Here is a 24,812-nt window from a genome sequence, read left to right as displayed (position 1 = left end):
GGTAGTCAGTACCTCAGTCATGATAGAAGGTAGTCAGTACCTCAGTTATGATAGAAGGTAGTCAGTACCTCAGTCATGATGGAAGGTAGTCAGTACCTCAGTCATGATGGAAGGTAGTCAGTACCTCAGTCATGATAGAAGGTAGTCAGTACCTCAGTCATGATAGAAGGTAGTCAGTGCCTCAGTCATGATAGAAAGTAGTCAGTCCCTCAGTTATGATAGAAGGTAGTCAGTACCTCAGTCATGATAGAAGGTAGTCAGTACCTCAGTCATGATAGAAGGTAGTCAGTACCTCAGTCATGATAGAAGGTAGTCAGTACCTCAGTTATGATAGAAGGTAGTCAGTACCTCAGTTATGATAGAAAGTAGTCAGTACGTCAGTCATGATAGAAGGTAGTCAGTACCTCAGTCATGATGGAAGGTAGTCAGTACCACAGTCATGATAGAAGGTAGTCAGTACCTCAGTCATGATAGAAGGTAGTCAGTACCTCAGTCATGATAGAAGGTAGTCAGTGCCTCAGTCATGATAGAATGTAGTCAGTACCTCAGTCATGATGGAAGGTAGTCAGTACCACAGTCATGATAGAAGGTAGTCAGTACCTCAGACACGATGGAAGGTAGTCAGTACCTCAGTCATGATAGAAGGTAGTCAGTACCTCAGTCATGAGAGAAGGTAGTCAGTACCTCAGTCATGATAGAAGGTAGTCAGTACCTCAGTCATGATAGAAGGTAGTCAGTACCTCAGTCATGATAGAAGGTAGTCAGTCCCTCAGTTATGATAGAAGGTAGTCAGTACCTCAGTCATGATAGAAGGTAGTCAGTGCCTCAGTCATGATAGAATGTAGTCAGTACCTCAGTCATGATGGAAGGTAGTCAGTACCACAGTCATGATAGAAGGTAGTCAGTCCCTCAGTTATGATGGAAGGTAGTCAGTACCTCAGTCATGATAGAAGGTAGTCAGTACCTCAGTCATGATAGAAGGTAGTCAGTACCTCAGTCATGATAGAAGGTAGTCAGTACCTCAGTCATGATAGAAGGTAGTCAGTACCTCAGTCATGATAGAAGGTAGTCAGTACCTCAGTCATGATAGAAGGTAGTCAGTACCTCAGTCATGATAGAAGGTAGTCAGTACCTCAGTCATGATAGAAGGTAGTCAGTACCTCAGTCATGATAGAAGGTAGTCAGTACCTCAGTCATGATAGAAGGTAGTCAGTACCTCAGTCATGATAGAAGGTAGTCAGTACCTCAGTCATGATAGAAGGTAGTCAGTACCTCAGTCATGATAGAAGGTAGTCAGTACCTCAGTTATGATAGAAGGTAGTCAGTACCTCAGTCATGATAGAAGGTAGTCAGTACCTCAGTCATGATAGAAAGTAGTCAGTCTCTCAGTTATGATGGAAGGTAGTCAGTCCCTCAGTTATGATAGAAAGTAGTCAGTACCTCAGTCATGATAGAAGGTAGTCAGTGCCTCAGTCATGATAGAAAGTAGTCAGTCTCTCAGTTATGATGGAAGGTAGTCAGTACCTCAGTCATGATAGAAAGTAGTCAGTACCTCAGTCATGATAGAAGGTAGTCAGTCCCTCAGTTATGATAGAAGGTAGTCAGTGCTTCAGTCATGATAGAAAGTAGTCAGTACCTCAGTCATGATAGAAGGTAGTCAGTACCTCAGTCATGATAGAATGTAGTCAGTTCCTCAGTTATGATAGAAGGTAATCAGCACCTCAGTCATGATAGAAGGTAGTCAGTCCCTCAGTTATGATAGATGGTAGTCAGTACCTCAGTCATGATAGAAGGCAGTCAGTCCCTCAGTTATGATAGAAGGTAGTCAGTGCCTCAATCATGATAGAAAGTAGTCAGTACCTAAGTCATGATAGAAAGCCATCATTACTTCAGTCATGATAGAAGGTGGTCTTTATCTCAGTCATGACAGAAGGTAGTCAGTCCCTCAGTCATAGTAGAAGGTAGTCAGTACCTCAATCATGATAGAAGGTAGTCAGTGCCTCAGCCATGACAGAAGGTAGATAGTACCTCAGTCATGATAGAAGGTAGTCAGTACCTCAGTCATGATAGAAGGTAGTCAGTACCTCAGTCATGATAGAAGGTAGTCAGTACCTCAGTCATGATAGAAGGTAGTCAGTACCTCAGTCATGATAGAAGGTAGTCAGTACCTCAGTCATGATAGAAGGTAGTCAGTACCTCAGTCATGATAGAAGGTAGTCAGTACCTCAGTCATGATAGAAGGTAGTCAGTACCTCAGTCATGATAGAAGGTAGTCAGTACCTCAGTCATGATAGAAGGTAGTCAGTACCTCAGTCATGATAGAAGGTAGTCAGTACCTCAGTCATGATAGAAGGTAGTCAGTACCTCAGTCATGATAGAAGGTAGTCAGTACCTCAGTCATGATAGAAGGTAGTCAGTACCTCAGTCATGATAGAAGGTAGTCAGTACCTCAGTCATGACAGAAGGTAGTCAGTACCTCAGTCATGATAGAAGGTAGTCAGTACCTCAGTCATGATAGAAGGTAGTCAGTACCTCAGTCATGACAGAAGGTAGTCAGTACCTCAGTCATGATAGAAGGTAGTCAGTACCACAGTCATGATAGAAGGTAGTCAGTACCTCAGTCATGACAGAAGGTAGTCAGTACCTCAGTCATGATAGAAGGTAGTCAGTACCTCAGTCATGATAGAAGGTAGTCAGTACCACAGTCATGATAGAAGGTAGTCAGTACCTCAGTCATGATAGAAGGTAGTCAGTACCTCAGTCATGACAGAAGGTAGTCAGTACCTCAGTCATGATAGAAGGTAGTCAGTACCTCAGTCATGATAGAAGGTAGTCAGTACCTCAGTCATGATAGAAGGTAGTCAGTACCTCAGTCATGATAGAAGGTAGTCAGTACCTCAGTCATGATAGAAGGTAGTCAGTACCACAGTCATGATAGAAGGTAGTCAGTACCACAGTCATGATAGAAGGTAGTCAGTACCTCAGTCATGATAGAAGGTAGTCAGTACCTCAGTCATGATAGAAGGTAGTCAGTACCTCAGTCATGATAGAAGGTAGTCAGTACCTCAGTCATGACAGAAGGTAGTCAGTACCTCAGTCATGATAGAAAGTAGTCAGTACCTGGAAAGACTGATAGTGACCTTTCTAATTAAGATGGACGGAGTGTCTTTGAAAGGATGAATAAGGTTGATGGAACGACTTATAGTGACCATTCTAATTAAGGTGGACTGAAAGTGTTTGAAGAGATCAACGTCGTCGTCTAACAAATAGACATTGTGCGAACAAAGGAAATGACCATCAAAGAGTATGAAAAAACATTAAAAAATCTCTAGATGCCTTTAAAACTACAAGTTCTAGACGCTGACAACAACGTCGACCATAGCGAGCAAGTCTGTCGAGACAGAGATAAACTCATCAAGAAATACAAGGTCATGAACGAAGAACTAGAGAGAAAAACAGCTCAGTCTGTTGTGCTAAAATAAAAAATTTAATATTTTCCTTGTTTATTTATAATAAAATTAAATAAAAAATACAGGTTTTTTATCCTTTGGTAATTCTGAATAGAACCGAGTCGATTTATGCGACTGATTAGCGGAATCATACATACTAGTCAAGGCTTTGTGTTTCATAATGGAAGCTCAACAGTGCCATGCTGACTTATAGGTGTACCAACGGCTATATAGTGGAGCTTCATAATTCTTAACTGTATATAGTGGAGTTTTATAAGAGCACTGACTGTTTATAGAGGAACTTTATAACTTAATGTATATAGAGGAACTTTATAATAGAACTGACTGTATATACAGGTATTTTATAAGAGAGTTGGCTGTATATAGACGAAGTTTATATTTTATATACTGCTTGTTTAGGTGGAGTGAAAAATCATAAGTGTGTAGTGGCGGTGGTGCATATAGCAGCAGTCGTGGTAATCATGCCAAACAGCGCCCCGGTTATAAGCTCGACTGTCGACATGCGTCAAGTCATCACTCAGGCAACAGGTCGTCACCCAGTTCCTCGTCGGCGAAGTCGTCGTCGTCTTGTTTCCGGCGGAGACTGGTCCGCGGCCGCTCCTGCGGTGGACCCAGTGGATCAACATAACTGCTGTCTGGAAATCATGAAAAAATAATTTGACTACTTTTAGACTTATTGTGAGATTCACCCACTTTGAGGCCTAATTTAAGTCACATCCACTTTTGGTCCTATTTTGAGATCTGGCCACTTTTAAGCTTATTTAAAGTCTCATGGATCAAAATAACTCAACTGCCAACTATTTTACTTGGTTGTTATCCTGACTATCCACCAACTACAAAAAACCATCCAAAATTTAATATTTTTATTATATTATTTGCATTAATATATGATTATTGTTATTAGTGACGATTATTGAATATTCATGAATATTATTAGATAACTGAACATTAATGAATATTCACTAACCCTTTTGCACTGTCGAGAATCTTTTCCCGATGGTAATGATGCCAAAAGTGCAAAATTTGATGGAAAACTTATGGAATTACGCTCTCGCGAAGTTAGCGATCTCAGCGATATATACACATCGACGATTTTGCCCAATTTGAGCCCTATTTTGGCCAATTTCAATGTTCCAGTCGACCAAATTCACAACTACAGTGGACCCCCGGTTAACGATATTTTTTCACTCCAGAAGTTGTTCACTCTGAATTTGTTCCCATAAGAAATATTGTGAAGTAGATTAGTCCATTTCAGACCCCCAAACATACACGTACAAACTCACTTACATAAATACACTTACATAATTGGTCACATTCGGAGGTAATCGTTATGCGGGGGTCCACTGTATTTCGCTAGAATTCCATTTGTTCTATCGACTGAATACAAGAAACCGCTCATTTACCGATTTCAACTTCCCAATAACATGGTCAGAAATTCGAAATTTGGTCAATTTCACACAAATTTCAAAAGATGCCAATTTCAAAATAGGGTCCAGAATAAACAATACAGACATTCCTGGCACTAAAATAACATTTTCTCTGTTCATCAGTCATGTCTCCAGGTCCCTCTTATATTACTCTTGCTTTCCATTTTGAATTTTTATTCACACAAAAAATAGAAGATTTACTGTTATGCAGACTACTGCATTATTGTAATAATTGTATAAATAATGTCAACCCATTCATAACTGTGCATTAAACTGGCCAATTGGACATGTACTGGACGGTGACATCATATGTTTACTCCTGATCATCGGCAAAAATCGAACATTTCCGCAACTTTGAACTCAATTTCAAGATACTTTTCATCGTGAAACCAATCAAAATCATCTCTATTTCTATAATATATTTTCCATTCTATCAAATGAGACCAAGAAAATGAGAATACAACAATAAATACCATATGAAAATGCACCTCAAAGTCGGTGTTTTAAACCAAAAACACGGCTGGAGTTTTTTTTTTCTCATTTTGCACTGCGTGTTTCAGGATTTTTTTATACAGTGCACACTGACCATGCAGACACGTTCTCTCACATTTAGATCAACCAGCTTTCTCCAGCTAGATCTGAAGCCGCTAGAACTTTGGCATATTAATACAGCACCAACACTGTCTTGTAAGCCATACTAATATGACACCAACCTTGAAAGGGTTAATATGTTAGATATTCTTGAATATTCTTGTTGTAAGTGGTAAGTAAGAAGGTTGTTACTCACCAACTTGCTTATTGGCCGGCACAAAGGGCTCGTTCTCATCCAGGTCATTCAGGGAGAGTCTGGTGGCTCGACCACCACTGAGTGCCGACCCTGGCACGCTGCGACCACTGCGAGCACTGGCTCTGTTATGATAACATTATTATTATTACCCTGGCACGCTGCGACCATTGCCAGCACTGGCTCTGTGATAACATTATTATTATTACCCTGGCACGCTGCGACCACTGTCTCTGTGATAATAACATTATTATTATTACCCTGGCATGTTGCAACCACTGGCTCTGTGATGATAACATTAACACCCCCCCACTCTTCATAGATCTAAACTTACTCCCTGTTCAGAACATCCACACTTACTACTGTGCAATCTACATCTACAGGACCTTAAATTCCAATATTAACCTTGACCTAAAACGCTTTCTTGATAGTTGTGACAGAACCCACAGGCATAACACCAGACACAAACATCTCTATGACATTCCCCGTGTCCGACTAAACCTTTACAAAAATTCAATGTATGTCAAAGGCCCTAAAATCTGGAACACCCTACCTGAAAACTCTAGAACTGCAGACACATTCATCACCTTCAAAACTACCGTTAGAAAACATCTTATCTCCCTGATACACCTCGTCAACTAATTACATGAAAACCACCTGGTGGTCCACACTTACCCTCACTCACTCACCCATTTGACTATAAACACAGAAATACGAATCTTAATCTTAAAATAATGAATCCTAAGTAGTCATAAGCTTGCCTGTGATACTCCAATATAGAAACTATGTATTGTGCCAAAACAAAACCATTCACATTGCTAAACTCACAAACTATGATTTAGTCACTTAGCCTTAATTCCAACTTACTCCATAATTTGAAATAATTTAGAGTTAAGAATTAATCTAAGTCTCCTCGAAATGCCTAGCCATGCTAGGTGTCCTAGTGGCCCTCTCTGTAATTAGTATTTCATAACATGTAAACCACACAATACCCAAAACCTGTAAACCCTGCATTGTAATCCTTATAGAGAATAAACGTGATTGATTGATTGATTATGATTACCCAGGAACACTATAACCACTAATACTCCCATCAGTCACACTGTAATAAACATTATTAACCAGAAACACTGTAATCAATACTACCACCACTCACACTGTAATAAATATTATTATTATTAAAATAAGAGAAAGGTCCAGCCAAGGCTTGATCAGTCTGAACAATGAGTTCCATGAAGTAGTCCACTACAGGAAGTTATAATTAGAGGTAATATAATGCAATGGGTTCCAGTGCTGGTAATACACAATGTTTTCATACAAGTTTGTTTTTATCTATTTTTTAAGGTAATATAACAGCAGAGGACAAGATAATGTATTTTTGATTCAAGTTTATTACAGAGTAATAGAGTAATTATAGAAAGTTTAAAAAAAATATTAAAAAGAATGAGTGTCATTCCAGATGATATGAGGAAAGCATCTCTACTGTGGTATAAATTATTTTGGAAGCATAGGCTGAGCAGCCTCCTTTCTTTAACCCGTAAACGGTCCAAACGTATATATACGTTTTTTCAACATTTGAAAGTATGTAAAAAAAGTAGATCTTCTTTTTGTTTTTTTACATTTGAAAATGTGTAAAAAAACTTGGATCTACTCTTTTTTTTTTTTGTTATATTTGAAAATATGTAAAAAAAACGTAGATCTACTTTTGTAGCGCTACACATGTGAACGTAGATCTGCTTGGACCGTTTACGGGTTAAATGATCATACATACCGGTACCTGTAATTGTTGTACATGATGGTAGGATAGGTTGTGTTCTTTTCTGTCTCATAAAAATGCAGGATACCAGGTATGTCTTCCTACTTCTACTTACACTTAGGTCACACTATGCATGCATGTACAAGCATATATATACACACACATCTGGGTTTTCTTCTATTTTCTTAACCCTTTGAAGGTCGAGACCCGTTTGCAAACTTGCTCACAGGGTAGAAGAATCTAATAAAGGAAAAAATATTTTTTCTTATGAAATGATAAGAGAATCTTTTTCTGAAGGTTTACCTGGAGAGAGTTCCGGGGGGTCAACGCCCCTACTGCCCGGTCTGTGACCAGGCCTCCTGGTGGATCAGAGCCTGATCAACCAGGCTGTTACTGCTGGCTGCGCGCAAACCAACGTACGAGCCACAGCCCGGCTGGTCAGGAACCGACTTTAGGTGCTTGTCCAGTGCCAGCTTGAAGACTGCCAGGGGTCTGTTGGTAATCCCCCTTATGTATGCTGGGAGGCAGTTGAACAGTCTCGGGCCCCTGACACTTATTGTATGGTCTTTTAACGTGCTAGTGACACCCCTGCTTTTCATTGGGGGATGTTGCATCGTCTGCCAAGTCTTTTGCTTTCGTTGTGAGTGATTTTCGTGTGCAAGTTTGGTACTAGTCCCTCTAGGATTTTCCAGGTGTATATAATCATGTATCTCTCCCACCTGCGTTCCAGGGAATACAGGTTCAGGAACCTCAAGCGCTCCCAGTAATTGAGGTGTTTTATCTCCGTTATGCACGCCGTGAAGGTTCTCTGTACATTTTCTAGGTCAGCAATTTCACCTGCCTTGAAAGGTGCTGTTAGTGTGCAGCAATATTCCAGCCTAGATAGAACAAGTGACCTGAAGAGTGTCATCATGGGCTTGGCCTCCCTAGTTTTGAAGGTTCTCATTATCCATCCTGTCATTTTTCTAGCAGATGCGACTGATACAATGTTATGGTCCTTGAAGGTGAGATCCTCCGACATGATCACTCCCTGTGGTATTACTAGTTTGTAATATGTAATGTAATGAAACCAAAAGCATGAAATTTGATGGAAAACTTACGGAATTACACTGTCATAAAGTTAGCAGTCTCAACGATATTTATGCACTGATTTTGTCCACTTTGAGCCCTATTTTGGGTCAATTCCTTTGTTCCAGTTGACTATATTCATAGCTATTTTGCTAACACTCTTTTTGTTCTACTGAGTGAGTAGAAGACACTGCCCATTTACCCATTTCAACTACCCAATAAAGTGATCAGAAATTACTAATTTGGCCAATTTCACACAAAATTTAAGAAAGGCCAATTTCAAAATAGGGTCCAGAATAAATAATGCAGACATTCCTAGCACTAAAATAACATTTTATATGTTTATTAGTCACATCTCCGGGCCCCTCTTATATTATGCTTCTATTTTGAATTTTTATTCACACAAAAAATAGACTTACTGTTATTCAGACTACTGCATAATGGTAATAATTGTATAAATAATGTTAGTGCATTCATGAATGCATATTAGACCCACCAGTTAATGTGTATTGGACACATGATATGCTTTGTTTATGCTTGAACAATGGGAAAAATTAAACATTTCTGCTACTTTGAGCTCAATTTCAAGCTACTTTTATTCTGTAAACCAATCAAAATGACAACTATTTCTGTAATATATCTTCCCTTCTATCAAATGAGACCAAGAAATCGAGAATACAACCATATGAGAATACACCGCAAATTCGCTGTTTTACACCAAAAACACAGCTGCGGTTTTTAATGTCTCATTATGCACTGCGTGCTGTAGGATTTTTTTTATACTGCACACACTGACCACGCAGACCCATTCTCTTATATGTACACCTACCAGCTTTCTCCCGCAAGACTGGAAGCTGCTAGAATTTTGGCGTAGTTTTATGGGACCGACCCTGGCTTCAAAGCTGTGATGTTAACCCCAAAAGGGTTAATAGTTCTTGTTCTTGCTTATTTCCTCATTTCTCCATAAGGAAGTGGAACAGAATTCTTCCTCCATAAGTCATGCATGTCATAAGAGGCGACTATACCTGCTATTCCTGTTCACCCAGCAGTAAGTAGGTACCTGGGTGTGGTCATCTTACACTTGCTCTTCATGTTCACCTAGCAGTAAGCAGGTACCTGAGTGTTAGTGGACTGGGGACAAAATTAACTTAAGTTGTGGGAAATGCTCTACATAACCAGGGTCTTTCTATATAGTATGTCATTTATGTCAGCTATGGTCTGTATAAGTTGTATTATGGACTTGTAGAAATAATTATTATTATATTATATTTTGCCTCTATGACCCGGCCATCTCCCACCAAGGCAGGGTGACCTAAAAAGAAAAGCAAAAGTTTTTCTTTTTAGCTTTAGTAATATATGCAGGAGAAGGGGTTACTAGCCCCTTGCTCCCGGCATGTTAGTTTTCTCTTACAACACGCATGGTTTACAGAGGAAGAATTCTGTTCCACTTCCCCATGGAGATAAGAGGAAATAAACAAGAACAAGAACTAGCAAGAAAATAGAAGAAAACCCAGAGGGGTGTGTGTAAATATGTGTGTACATGCACGTTTAGTGTATTATTATTATTATCAATAGTCGACTAGAGATAGTTAGAAATAATCAACTAGAGACAGCTGGAAATAGTCGACCAGAGATAGTCAGAAATAATCGACTAGAGATAGTCACAAATAGTCTACTATAGATAGTCATAAATAGTCGACTAAATACGTACATGTATACAGCCTCTCCTCACATAGTGACGTATTTATTTACCGACGACTCTGGCTTACAACAGGCTCTCTGACCAATATGCAGACCTAAATAATGTATATTAGAGCTGATTTCCTCTATTCTGTTCATTACAATATACAGTACACTACTGTATAAACATTTAAAAATACAGTGGACCCCCGGTTAACGATATTTTTTCACTCCAGAAGTATGTTCAGGTGCCAGTACTGACCGAATTTGTTCCCATATATATATATATATATATACATACATCTAGGTTTTTCTCCTTTTTCTAAATAGCTCTTGTTCTTTTTTATTTCTTCTATTGTCCATGGGGAAGTGGAAAAGAATCTTTCCTCCGTAAGCCATGCGTGTCGTATGAGGCGACTAAAATGCCGGGAGCAATGGGCTAGTAACCCCTTCTCCTGTATACAATTACTAAAAAAGAGAAGAAGAAAAACTTTATAAAACTGGGTTGCTTAAATGTGCGTGGATGTAGTGCGGATGACAAGAAACAGATGATTGCTGATGTTATGAATGAAAAGAAGTTGGATGTCCTGGCCCTAAGCGAAGCAAAGCTGAAGGGGGTAGGAGAGTTTCAGTGGGGGGAAATAAATGGGATTAAATCTGGAGTATCTGAGAGAGTTAGAGCAAAGGAAGGGGTAGCAGTAATGTTAAATGATCAGTTATGGAAGGAGAAAAGAGAATATGAATGTGTAAATTCAAGAATTATGTGGATTAAAGTAAAGGTTGGATGCGAGAAGTGGGTCATAATAAGCGTGTATGCACCTGGAGAAGAGAGGAATGCAGAGGAGAGAGAGAGATTTTGGGAGATGTTAAGTGAATGTATAGGAGCCTTTGAACCAAGTGAGAGAGTAATTGTGGTAGGGGACTTGAATGCTAAAGTAGGAGAAACTTTTAGAGAGGGTGTGGTAGGTAAGTTTGGGGTGCCAGGTGTAAATGATAATGGGAGCCCTTTGATTGAACTTTGTATAGAAAGGGGTTTAGTTATAGGTAATACATATTTTAAGAAAAAGAGGATAAATAAGTATACACGATATGATGTAGGGCGAAATGACAGTAGTTTGTTGGATTATGTATTGGTAGATAAAAGACTGTTGAGTAGACTTCAGGATGTACATGTTTATAGAGGGGCCACAGATATATCAGATCACTTTCTAGTTGTAGCTACACTGAGAGTAAAAGGTAGATGGGATACAAGGAGAATAGAAGCATCAGGGAAGAGAGAGGTGAAGGTTTATAAACTAAAAGAGGAGGCAGTTAGGGTAAGATATAAACAGCTATTGGAGGATAGATGGGCTAATGAGAGCATAGGCAATGGGGTCGAAGAGGTATGGGGTAGGTTTAAAAATGTAGTGTTAGAGTGTTCAGCAGAAGTTTGTGGTTACAGGAAAGTGGGTGCAGGAGGGAAGAGGAGCGATTGGTGGAATGATGATGTAAAGAGAGTAGTAAGGGAGAAAAAGTTAGCATATGAGAAGTTTTTACAAAGTAGAAGTGATGCAAGGAGGGAAGAGTATATGGAGAAAAAGAGAGAAGTTAAGAGAGTGGTGAAGCAATGTAAAAAGAGAGCAAATGAGAGAGTGGGTGAGATGTTATCAACAAATTTTGTTGAAAATAAGAAAAAGTTTTGGAGTGAGATTAACAAGTTAAGAAAGCCTAGAGAACAAATGGATTTGTCAGTTAAAAATAGGAGAGGAGAGTTATTAAATGGAGAGTTAGAGGTATTGGGAAGATGGAAGGAATATTTTGAGGAATTGTTAAATGTTGATGAAGATAGGGAAGCTGTGATTTCGTGTATAGGGCAAGGAGGAATAACATCTTGTAGGAGTGAGGAAGAGCCAGTTGTGAGTGTGGGGGAAGTTCGTGAGGCAGTAGGTAAAATGAAAGGGGGTAAGGCAGCCGGGATTGATGGGATAAAGATAGAAATGTTAAAAGCAGGTGGGGATATAGTTTTGGAGTGGTTGGTGCAATTATTTAATAAATGTATGGAAGAAGGTAAGGTACCTAGGGATTGGCAGAGAGCATGCATAGTTCCTTTGTATAAAGGCAAAGGGGATAAAAGAGAGTGCAAAAATTATAGGGGGATAAGTCTGTTGAGTGTACCTGGTAAAGTGTATGGTAGAGTTATAATTGAAAGAATTAAGAGTAAGACGGAGAATAGGATAGCAGATGAACAAGGAGGCTTTAGGAAAGGTAGGGGGTGTGTGGACCAGGTGTTTACAGTGAAACATATAAGTGAACAGTATTTAGATAAGGCTAAAGAGGTCTTTGTGGCATTTATGGATTTGGAAAAGGCGTATGACAGGGTGGATAGGGGGGCAATGTGGCAGATGTTGCAAGTGTATGGTGTAGGAGGTAGGTTACTGAAAGCAGCGAAGAGTTTTTACGAGGATAGTGAGGCTCAAGTTAGAGTATGTAGGAAAGAGGGAAATTTTTTCCCAGTAAAAGTAGGCCTTAGACAAGGATGTGTGATGTCACCGTGGTTGTTTAATATATTTATAGATGGGGTTGTAAGAGAAGTAAATGCGAGGGTCTTGGCAAGAGGCGTGGAGTTAAAAGATAAAGAATCACACACAAAGTGGGAGTTGTCACAGCTGCTCTTTGCTGATGACACTGTGCTCTTGGGAGATTCTGAAGAGAAGTTGCAGAGATTGGTGGATGAATTTGGTAGGGTGTGCAAAAGAAGAAAATTAAAGGTGAATACAGGAAAGAGTAAGGTTATGAGGATAACAAAAAGATTAGGTGATGAAAGATTGAATATCAGATTGGAGGGAGAGAGTATGGAGGAGGTGAACGTATTCAGATATTTGGGAGTGGACGTGTCAGCAGATGGGTCTATGAAAGATGAGGTGAATCATAGAATTGATGAGGGAAAAAGAGTGAGTGGTGCACTTAGGAGTCTGTGGAGACAAAGAACTTTGTCCTTGGAGGCAAAGAGGGGAATGTATGAGAGTATAGTTTTACCAACGCTCTTATATGGGTGTGAAGCGTGGGTGATGAATGTTGCAGCGAGGAGAAGGCTGGAGGCAGTGGAGATGTCATGTCTGAGGGCAATGTGTGGTGTGAATATAATGCAGAGAATTCGTAGTTTGGAAGTTAGGAGGAGGTGCGGGATTACCAAAACTGTTGTCCAGAGGGCTGAGGAAGGGTTGTTGAGGTGGTTCGGACATGTAGAGAGAATGGAGCGAAACAGAATGACTTCAAGAGTGTATCAGTCTGTAGTGGAAGGAAGGCGGGGTAGGGGTCGGCCTAGGAAGGGTTGGAGGGAGGGGGTAAAGGAGGTTTTGTGTGCGAGGGGCTTGGACTTCCAGCAGGCATGCGTGAGCGTGTTTGATAGGAGTGAATGGAGACAAATGGTTTTTAATACTTGACGTGCTGTTGGAGTGTGAGCAAAGTAACATTTATGAAGGGATTCAGGGAAACCGGCAGGCCGGACTTGAGTCCTGGAGATGGGAAGTACAGTGCCTGCACTCTGAAGGAGGGGTGTTAATGTTGCAGTTTAAAAACTGTAGTGTAAAGCACCCTTCTGGCAAGACAGTGATGGAGTGAATGATGGTGAAAGTTTTTCTTTTTCGGGCCACCCTGCCTTGGTGGGAATCGGCCGGTGTGATAATAAAAAAAAAAAAAATAGATTAGTCCATTTCAGACCCCCAAACATACACGTACAAACGGACTTACATAAATACACTTACATAATTGGTCGCATTCGGAGGTGATTGTTATGCGGGGGTCCACTGTATACCAGAAATGTTATAAATGGTGCAAAGGTGACATTAAAACAATATTAAAGATGGTTGACACAAACTCACTACCATTATAGTACATATGATCTTTGCTTAGTGAAGAATTAGTTTACCGACGTGATCTTAGGAATGGAATTCCGTCGTAAATTAACCCTTTGACTGTCACGACCCCAAATCCTGAAGTGTCTCCTGGTGCTAAAAAATTTTTGGAAAAAAAAAGAATTATTTTTTTCTTATGAAATGATAAAATAATCTTTTTCCGATGGTAATGACACCAAAAGTATGAAATTTGATTGAAAACTTATGGAATTACGCTCCTGCGAAGCTAGCGATCTCGGTGATATATACGCATCGGCAATTTTGCCGACTTTGAGCCTTATTTTCGGTCAATTCCATTGTTCCAGTTGACCAAACTCATAGCTATTTCTTTAGAACTCAATTTTTTCTAACAACTGAGTCCAAAAAACTGCCCATTTACCGATTTCAACTACCCAATAAAGTGGTCAGAAATTGGCAATTTGGCCAATTTCACACAAATTAAAAAAGATGCCAATTTCAAAATAGGGTCCAGAATAAACAATGTAGACATTCTTGGCACTAAAATAACATATCCTCTGTTCATTAGTCACATTTCCAGGCCCCTCTTATATTACTATTGCTTTCTATTTTGATTTTTTATTCATACAAAAAATACAAAATTTACTGTTATGCAGACAACTGCATTATTTTAAAAATGGTATAAATAATATCAGTGCACTAGTGAAAGAATATTAGACTCCCCAGTTGATGTGTATTGGACGTGTGGTGTGATTTGCTTACTCCTGAACTTTGGTAAAAATCGAACATTTCTGCTACTTTGAGCTCAATTTCAAGGTTGTCTTCATCATGAAACTAATCAAAAATCATCTCTATTTCTGGAATGTGTTTTCTATTCTATTAAATGAGACCAAGAAAACGAGAATACAACCATAATTCCTATAGAAAAATACACCTCAAAGTCGGCATTTTAATCCAAGAACACGGTTGGAGTTTTTTTTCTCTCATTATGCACTGCGTGCTGCAGGATTTTTTTTGTACAAGAATGGTATACAATACCGACAAGATGAAATTGAGACATGTGTGCAACATCTGGATATCTTTATTGTAGACGTTTCGCCATCCAGTGGCTTTATCAACGCAAATTCCAGGACATAACTTGAAGACAGGAGAACTATGTACAGAAGATGAGGTAATCAGTCCCTCAACCTAGCAGTAGGTGCGAAGAGCACCGTAGTTGTGGAGATTCTGAAGCAGAAGCAAGGCGCCTGACGCTTATATAGTAGCGTCAGGTGGAAATGGGACGGGTAGCAGACTACAGTGCTCTTCGCAACTACTGCTAGGTTGAGGGACTGATTACCTCATATTACAAAAAAGTAATTTTTAAAAGAAGATGGTAAGATTTACTCCTTTTGTAATAAAGAGTTCGGGATACATAAATACACACATTAATATAAATTAATCTTTAATATATAAAAATCAACTATCTTTGGTCTAGAGGTATTTGAACTATGATATAATAATAATATGTACATGTTACTATAATAAATTATAATCAGCATTTTACTAAAATATAATTAATAAATAACCCTACACAGGGTACAATTCTTGACACTACTGTGTCACTATATATATATATCTCTATGCTAAAATAATAAATTATAAATAACATTTTTATAATAATAAATTACAATCAACTGCCTCTCACGACACGAAGTCAGTCACACGACACTGTTCAGTGTACACTACAACCAGGCCATCTTCAGTGTCCCACGACACCCTTTTCATCTCAGTGTTCCACTACGGTCCTGTGCATATCTCAGTGTTCCACTCCATCGTACGTCCCTCAGTGTCACACTACGGTCCTGGCCCAGTTCAGTGTAACACTCCAACCTTTTCTTCATGTAATGTCCCACTAAACAGCATCTGACGACTCCGGCCCACAGTTGATCAACGTAGACGGTGAGTCCACAGACATCACCGGTAGTCCAGTAAATCCTCTCCAAAGGCGGTTGACACACCGCTAGCCGAACACCATGCTGCAAGCTCACTGAATGCGGCCGTCAAGTAACTGAGGCCAACAGACTCAGTGAGCTGCGGTGAGCGGTTCTTCTAACGCCAGTAGATAGGTACGATTCGGTGGTCAGGTACCTACTGCATAGACGTGTACCCTGAGGAGTTCAGGTACTTAATGTTGAAGCCAGTAGACGTGTACCCTTCGGTGGTCAGGTACCTACTGCTTAGGTGTGTACAGCGAGGCGCTCAGGTACATAATATTTCTAAAGCCAGTAGACGTGTACCCTTCGGTGGTCAGGTACCTACTGCTTAGGTGTGTACAGCGAGGCGCTCTGGTACATACTGTTACTAAAGCCAGTAGACGTGTACCCTTCGGTGGTCAGGTACCTACTGCTTAGGTGTGTACAGCGAGGCGCTCTGGTACATACTGTTACTAAAGCCAGTAGACGTGTACCCTTCGGTGGTCAGGTACCTACTGCGTAGGTGTGTACCGTGAGGCACTCAGGCTCTTACTGCTCTAAGGCCGGCTCAGCAGCCCCCACATTGGGTTTGATGACGCACCCAGTGGTACTGCCGGCCGGCAGGTTAACTATTTAACCGCTAGTTTGGCAGGGGCCGCAACACCCCCACCACAAAAGGACCGACACACAAAGATCAATGTAATATGTATCCCGAACCGTCATCCCGGATATGATCGTCCAGAAATCATTCTAGATAATCATTATCCTCCCGGACAGGCCACTCATATATTACAAAAAAGTAATTTTTAAAAGAAGATGGTAAGATTTACTCCTTTTGTAATAAAGAGTTCGGGATACATAAATACACACATTAATATAAATTAATCTTTAATATATAAAAATCAACTATCTTTGGTCTAGAGGTATTTGAACTATGATATAATAATAATATGTACATGTTACTATAATAAATTATAATCAGCATTTTACTAAAATATAATTAATAAATAACCCTACACAGGGTACAATTCTTGACACTACTGTGTCACTATATATATATATCTCTATGCTAAAATAATAAATTATAAATAACATTTTTATAATAATAAATTACAATCAACTGCCTCTCACGACACGAAGTCAGTCACACGACACTGTTCAGTGTACACTACAACCAGGCCATCTTCAGTGTCCCACGACACCCTTTTCATCTCAGTGTTCCACTACGGTCCTGTGCATATCTCAGTGTTCCACTCCATCGTACGTCCCTCAGTGTCACACTACGGTCCTGGCCCAGTTCAGTGTAACACTCCAACCTTTTCTTCATGTAATGTCCCACTAAACAGCATCTGACGACTCCGGCCCACAGTTGATCAACGTAGACGGTGAGTCCACAGACATCACCGGTAGTCCAGTAAATCCTCTCCAAAGGCGGTTGACACACCGCTAGCCGAACACCATGCTGCAAGCTCACTGAATGCGGCCGTCAAGTAACTGAGGCCAACAGACTCAGTGAGCTGCGGTGAGCGGTTCTTCTAACGCCAGTAGATAGGTACGATTCGGTGGTCAGGTACCTACTGCATAGACGTGTACCCTGAGGAGTTCAGGTACTTAATGTTGAAGCCAGTAGACGTGTACCCTTCGGTGGTCAGGTACCTACTGCTTAGGTGTGTACAGCGAGGCGCTCAGGTACATAATATTTCTAAAGCCAGTAGACGTGTACCCTTCGGTGGTCAGGTACCTACTGCTTAGGTGTGTACAGCGAGGCGCTCTGGTACATACTGTTACTAAAGCCAGTAGACGTGTACCCTTCGGTGGTCAGGTACCTACTGCTTAGGTGTGTACAGCGAGGCGCTCTGGTACATACTGTTACTAAAGCCAGTAGACGTGTACCCTTCGGTGGTCAGGTACCTACTGCGTAGGTGTGTACCGTGAGGCACTCAGGCTCTTACTGCTCTAAGGCCGGCTCAGCAGCCCCCACATTGGGTTTGATGACGCACCCAGTGGTACTGCCGGCCGGCAGGTTAACTATTTAACCGCTAGTTTGGCAGGGGCCGCAACACCTCATCTTCTGTACATAGTTCTCCTGTCTTCAAGTTATGTCCTGGAATTTGTATTGATAAAGCCACTGGATGGCAAAACGTCTACAATAAAGATACCCAGATGTTGCACATGTGTCTCAATTTCAGGATTTTTTCTATACAGTATAGTGCACACTGACCACAAAGACCCATTCTCTCACATGTGGGCCTACCAGCTTTCTCCAGCTGATTTGAAGCCGCTAGAATTATTGAGTATATATACATCCAAAACACTGGCTCGTAAGACGTATATATACAGACGAAACAGTCAAAGGGTTAAGTGAGGAGAGGCTGTAGTTGGAAATAGTCAACTAGAGATAGTCACAAAAATTCAATTTTAACCAGTGTTAATTGTGTCCTGGCTCTCTATTACAGAATTAGAGCAATAGACAATAGTAACAGAGCCAGGTTTAACATGCAATAAAGTCAGGTTTAACAAGCAATAGAGACAGGTTAAATATGCAACAGAGCCAAGTTTAACATGCAGCAGAGCCAGGTTTAACATAAAATAAGTCAGGTTTAACATAAAATAAGTCAGGTTTAACATAAAATAAGCCAGGTATAACATACAATAAAGCAGGTTTAACATATAATAATGCAGGTTTAACACACAATAAAGCAGGTTTAATATAAAATAAAGCAGATTTAAGATACCAAAAAACAGTTTAACATACAATAAAGGTTTAACATACAATAAGCAAAGTTTAATATACAATAAAGCAGTTTTATCATACAATAAAACTGGTTTAACATGAAATAACCCAGGTTTAACATGCAATAAAGCAGGTTTAACATACAATAAGCCAGGTTTAACATACAATAAGCCAGGTTTAACATGCAATAAACCAGGTTTAACATGCAATATGCCAGGTTTAACACACAATAAAGCAGGTTTAACATACAATAAGTCAGGTTTAACATACAATAAGCCAGGTTTAACATGCAATAAGCCAGGTTTAACATGCAATAAACCAGGTTTAACATGCAATAAGCCAGGTTTAACACACAATAAAGCAGGTTTAACACAGAATAAGCCAGATTTAACATACAATAAGTCAGGTTTAACAGACAATAAAGGAGGTTTAAGATACTATAAGCCAGGTTTAATGTACTTATAAATGAGGTGGAGAGTACCTGGTAGCAGGACTCTTGGGGGCAGCAGCATCATCGTAGCCGGTGGAGGCTGCTGATCCGCTGCGTGACGCTCGCGATGACGACCTGACCAACACAACAACAACAACAACACTGTATAAACCTGTTACCACTACTTTAATTGAATAACTTTCTGTTTAAATGGCTTTTAATGACTGTTTAACTGACTGTTTGACAGACTGTTTAATTAACTGTTTAAATGACTGTTGAACTGATTACATGACTGTTAACCTGCAACAGTCATAGAACAGTAACTATTGTTCTTAACAATAGTACACTATCAGCATACTCTCATAGTTATAAAATTCATAATTTCAGACATAATAGTCAACAGATGGCTACAAATAGTCAATTTTAAATGGTAGGCTAGAGATAGTAGGAAATAGTCAAATTGAGACAATTAAGCCTGACCTACATGATCCTGGTCTAGGATAGTCAGCCATCAAGACTACTGACCTGCATGATCTGGTCATGATCAACTGGTCTAGGATAGTCAACCATCAAGACTACTGACCTGCGTGATCCTGGTCGTGATCCGCTGGTGGCTCTACTGTCGCGTTGTTCCTGTGCTCGCTCAACTTTCTTCAACTCTTGTGCGTATTCTGTTGCCTCTTTTAGGCCTAGGTCGCTGCTCAGCCGGATCAGCAACTTGAGGCCTACAAAGGGAATAGTTGATGATCCATCATGGAAATGGTAATATATATCTATCACACAAATAGTTTACAATCTATTACACTGATAGTGTGGCTAGTTTTAGGACAGAAGCTAAGACCCTGGCTAGCTTTAGGGTAGTAGAAGCTAAGACCCTGGCTAGCTTTAGGATAGTAGAAGCTAAGACCCTGGCTAGCTTTAGGATAGTAGAAGCTAAGACCCTGGCTAGCTTTAGGATAGTAGAAGCTAAGACCCTGGCTAGCTTTAGGATAGTAGAAGCTAAGACCCTGGCTAGCTTTAGGGTAGTAGAAGCTAAGACCTTGGCTAGCTTTAGGGTAGTAGAAGCTAAGACCCTGGCTAGCTTTAGGGTAGTAGAAGCTAAGACCCTGGCTAGCTTTAGGGTAGTAGAAGCTAAGACCCTGGCTAGCTTTAGGGTAGTAGAAGCTAAGACCCTGGCTAGCTTTAGGGTAGTAGAAGCTAAGACCCTGGCTAGCTTTAGGGTAGTAGAAGCTAAGACCTTGGCTAGCTTTAGGGTAGTAGAAGCTAAGACCTTGGCTAGCTTTAGGGTAGTAGAAGCTAAGACCCTGGCTAGCTTTAGGGTAGTAGAAGCTAAGACCCTGGCTAGCTTTAGGGTAGAAGAAACTAAGACCCTGGCTAGCTTTACGACAGTAGAAGCTAAGACCTTGACTAGCTTTAGAGTAGTAGAAGCTAAGACCCTGGCTAGCTTTAGGACAGTAGAAGCTAAGACCTTGGCTAGCTTTAGGGTAGTAGAAGCTAAGACCCTGGCTAGCTTTAGGACAGTAGAAGCTAAGACCTTGGCTAGCTTTAGGGTAGTAGAAGCTAAGACCTTCGCTAGCATTAGGGTAGTAGAAGCTAAGACCCTGGCTAGCTTTAGGGTAGTAGAAGCTAAGACCCTGGCTAGCTTTAGGGTAGTAGAAGCTAAGACCCTGGCTAGCTTTAGGGTAGAAGAAACTAAGACCCTGGCTAGCTTTACGACAGTAGAAGCTAAGACCTTGGCTAGCTTTAGAGTAGTAGAAGCTAAGACCCTGGCTAGCTTTAGGACAGTAGAAGCTAAGACCTTGGCTAGCTTTAGAGTAGTAGAAGCTAAGACCCTGGCTAGCTTTAGGACAGTAGAAGCTAAGACCTTGGCTAGCTTTAGGGTAGTAGAAGCTAAGACCCTGGGTAGCTTTAGGACAGTAGAAGCTAAGACCTTGGCTAGCTTTAGGGTAGTAGAAGCTAAGACCTTCGCTAGCATTAGGGTAGTAGAAGCTAAGACCCTGGCTAGCTTTAGGGTAGTAGAAGCTAAGACCCTGGCTAGCTTTAGGGTAGTAGAAGCTAAGACCTTGGCTAGCTTTAGGGTAGTAGAAGCTAAGACCCTGGCTAGCCTTACGGTAGTAGAAGCTAAGACACTGACTGGCTTTAGGATAGAAGAAGCTAAGACTCTGGCTAGCTTTAGGACAGTAGAAGCTAAGACCCTGGCTAGTTTTAGGACAGTAGAAGCTAAGACCTTCACTAGCATTAGGGTAGTAGAAGCTAAGACCCTGGCTACCTTTAGGGTAGTAGAAGCTATGACCCTGGCTAGCTTTAGGATAGTAGAAGCTAAGACACTGACTGGCTTTAGGACAGTAGAAGCTAAGACCTTGGCTACCTTTAGGGTAGTAGAAGCTATGACCCTGGCTAGCTTTAGGGAAGTAGAAGCTAAGACCCTGGCTAGCTTTAGGACAGTAGAAGCTAAGACCTTGGCTAGCTTTAGGACAGTAGAAGCTAAGACCCTGGCTAGCTTTAGGGTAGTAGAAGCTAAGACCCTGGCTAGCTTTATGACAGTAGAAGCTAAGACCCTGGCTAGCTTTAGGGTAGTAGAAGCTAAGACACTGACTGGCTTTAGGATAGTAGAAGCTAAGACCCTGGCTAGCTTTAAGATAGTAGAAGCTAAGACCCTGGCTAGCTTTAGGACAGTAGAAGCTAAGACCTTCACTAGCATTAGGGTAGTAGAAGCTAAGACCCTGGCTAGCTTTAGGATAGTAGAAGCTAAGACACTGATTGGCTTTAGGACAGTAGAAGCTAAGACCTTGGCTACCTTTAGGACAGTAGAAGCTAAGACCCTGGCTAGCTTTAGGGTAGTAGAAGCTAAGACCTTGGCTAGCTTTAGGGTAGTAGAAGCTAAGACCTTGGCTAGCTTTAGGAGAGTAGAAGCTAAGACCTTGGCTAGCTTTAGGACAGTAGAAGCTAAGACCCTGGCTAGCTTTAGGGTAGTAGAAGCTAAGACCCTGGCTAGCTTTAGGGTAGTAGAAGCTAAGACCCTGGCTAGCCTTACGGTAGTAGAAGCTAAGACACTGACTGGCTTTAGGATAGAAGAAGCTAAGACTCTGGCTAGCTTTAGGACAGTAGAAGCTAAGACCCTGGCTAGTTTTAGGACAGTAGAAGCTAAGACCTTCACTAGCATTAGGGTAGTAGAAGCTAAGACCCTGGCTAGCTTTAGGGTAGTAGAAGCTAAGACCCTGGCTAGCCTTACGGTAGTAGAAGCTAAGACACTGACTGGCTTTAGGATAGAAGAAGCTAAGACTCTGGCTAGCTTTAGGACAGTAGAAGCTAAGACCCTGGCTAGTTTTAGGACAGTAGAAGCTAAGACCTTCACTAGCATTAGGGTAGTAGAAGCTAAGACCCTGGCTACCTTTAGGGTAGTAGAAGCTAAGACACTGACTGGCTTTAGGACAGTAGAAGCTAAGACCTTGGCTACCTTTAGGGTAGTAGAAGCTATGACCCTGGCTAGCTTTAGGGAAGTAGAAGCTAAGACCCTGGCTAGCTTTAGGACAGTAGAAGCTAAGACCTTGGCTAGCTTTAGGACAGTAGAAGCTAAGACCCTGGCTAGCTTTAGGGTAGTAGAAGCTAAGACCCTGGCTAGCTTTACGACAGTAGAAGCTAAGACCCTGGCTAGCTTTAGGGTAGTAGAAGCTAAGACACTGACTGGCTTTAGGATAGTAGAAGCTAAGACCCTGGCTAGCTTTAAGATAGTAGAAGCTAAGACCCTGGCTAGCTTTAGGACAGTAGAAGCTAAGACCTTCACTAGCATTAGGGTAGTAGAAGCTAAGACCCTGGCTAGCTTTAGGATAGTAGAAGCTAAGACACTGATTGGCTTTAGGACAGTAGAAGCTAAGACCTTGGCTACCTTTAGGACAGTAGAAGCTAAGACCCTGGCTAGCTTTAGGGTAGTAGAAGCTAAGACCTTGGCTAGCTTTAGGGTAGTAGAAGCTAAGACCTTGGCTAGCTTTAGGACAGTAGAAGCTAAGACCTTGGCTAGCTTTAGGACAGTAGAAGCTAAGACCCTGGCTAGCTTTAGGGTAGTAGAAGCTAAGACCCTGGCTAGCTTTAGGGTAGTAGAAGCTAAGACCTTGGCTAGCTTTAGGGTAGTAGAAGCTAAGACCCTGGCTAGCTTTAGGACAGTAGAAGCTAAGACCTTGGCTAGCTTTAGGACAGTAGAAGCTAAGACCCTGGCTAGCTTTAGGGTAGTAGAAGCTAAGACCCTGGCTAGCTTTAGGGTAGTAGAAGCTAAGACCTTGGCTAGCTTTAGGACAGTAGAAGCTAAGATCTTGGCTAGCTTTAGGACAGTAGAAGCTAAGACCCTGGCTAGCTTTAGGGTAGTAGAAGCTAAGACCCTGGCTAGCTTTAGGGTAGTAGAAGCTAAGACCCTGGCTAGCTTTACGACAGTAGAAGCTAAGACCTTGGCTAGCTTTAGGACAGTAGAAGCTAAGACCCTGGCTAGCTTTAAGGTAGTAGAAACTAAGACCCTGGCTAGCTTTAGGGTAGTAGAAGCTAAGACCCTGGCTAGCTTTAGGGTAGTAGAAGCTAAGACCCTGGCTAGCTTTACGGTAGTAGAAGCTAAGACCCTGGCTAGCTTTAGGGTAGTAGAAGCTAAGACCTTGGCTAGCTTTAGGATAGTAGAAACTATGACCTTGGCTAGCTTTAGGATAGTAGAAGCTAAGACCCTGGCTAGCTTTAGGATAGTAGAAGCTAAGACCTTGGCTAGCTTTAGGGTAGTAGAAGCTAAGACCCTGGCTAGCTTTAGGGTAGTAGAAGCTAATACCCTGGCTAGCTTTAGGGTAGTAGAAGCTAAGACCCTGGCTAGCTTTAGGGTAGTAGAAGCTAAGACCCTGGCTAGCTTTAGGGTAGTAGAAGCTAGGACCCTGACTAGCTTTAGGGTAGTAGAAGCTATGACCCTGGCTAGCTTAAAGGTAGAACGTAAGACCTTGGATTACAAAGCACCACACAGCATCCCAAAGCACCACACAGCATCCCAAAGCATCACAGAGCATCATATAGCATCACACAGCACTACACAACACCACAGAGCACCCCACAGCATCACACAGCACCACATAGCATCATCCAGCATCACACAACACCACACAGCATCATCCAGCACTACACAGCATCACACATCATCCAGCACTGCACTACACCACACAGCACCACACAACAACACAAAGCACCACACAGCACCACACAACACCAAACAGCACAACACAACACCACACAACACCACACAGCACCACACAACACCAAACAGCACCGCACAACACCACGCGCCACACAGCACCATACAGCATCACACAGCACCACACAACACTATACAGCACCACTCAACACCACACAGCACCACACAACACCAAACAGCACCGCACAACACCATGCACCACACAGCACCATACAGCATCACACAGCACCACACAACACTATACAGCACCACACAAAACCACAGAACACACAGCACTGCAGAACACCACACACCACACAGCACCACACAGCACCACACAACACTATACAGCACCACACAACACCACAGAACACACAGCACTGCAGAACACCACACACCACACAGCACCACACAGCACCACACAACACCACATACCACACAGCACTACAGAACACCACACCACACA

General features: G+C 41.4%; 1 protein-coding gene across 2 annotated transcripts in view; it reads right to left on the bottom strand.

Moving 5' to 3' along the window:
* Positions 1–2,941: 2,941 nt before the first annotated feature.
* nompB (intraflagellar transport protein 88-like protein nompB) overlaps positions 2,942–24,812 on the bottom strand; it is an 88,686-nt gene continuing 66,815 nt past the window's right edge. For both annotated transcript variants that reach the window (XM_070079856.1, XM_070079857.1), the window contains exons 14-17: positions 19,739–19,880; positions 19,207–19,290; positions 5,685–5,806; positions 2,942–4,105 (exon numbers count right to left, since the gene is read on the bottom strand). In XM_070079856.1, the coding sequence (XP_069935957.1) occupies positions 3,984–4,105; positions 5,685–5,806; positions 19,207–19,290; positions 19,739–19,880 (470 nt within the window). In that variant the 3' untranslated portion in view covers positions 2,942–3,983. The remainder of the gene's footprint in view (positions 4,106–5,684; positions 5,807–19,206; positions 19,291–19,738; positions 19,881–24,812) is intronic.

Source organism: Cherax quadricarinatus, unplaced genomic scaffold, assembly GCF_038502225.1.
Source record: "Cherax quadricarinatus isolate ZL_2023a unplaced genomic scaffold, ASM3850222v1 Contig30, whole genome shotgun sequence".
Lineage (NCBI taxonomy): Eukaryota > Metazoa > Arthropoda > Malacostraca > Decapoda > Parastacidae > Cherax > Cherax quadricarinatus.
The sequence above is the reverse complement of the archived record's forward strand: the minus strand, read 5'-3'. Positions and strand labels throughout refer to the sequence as shown.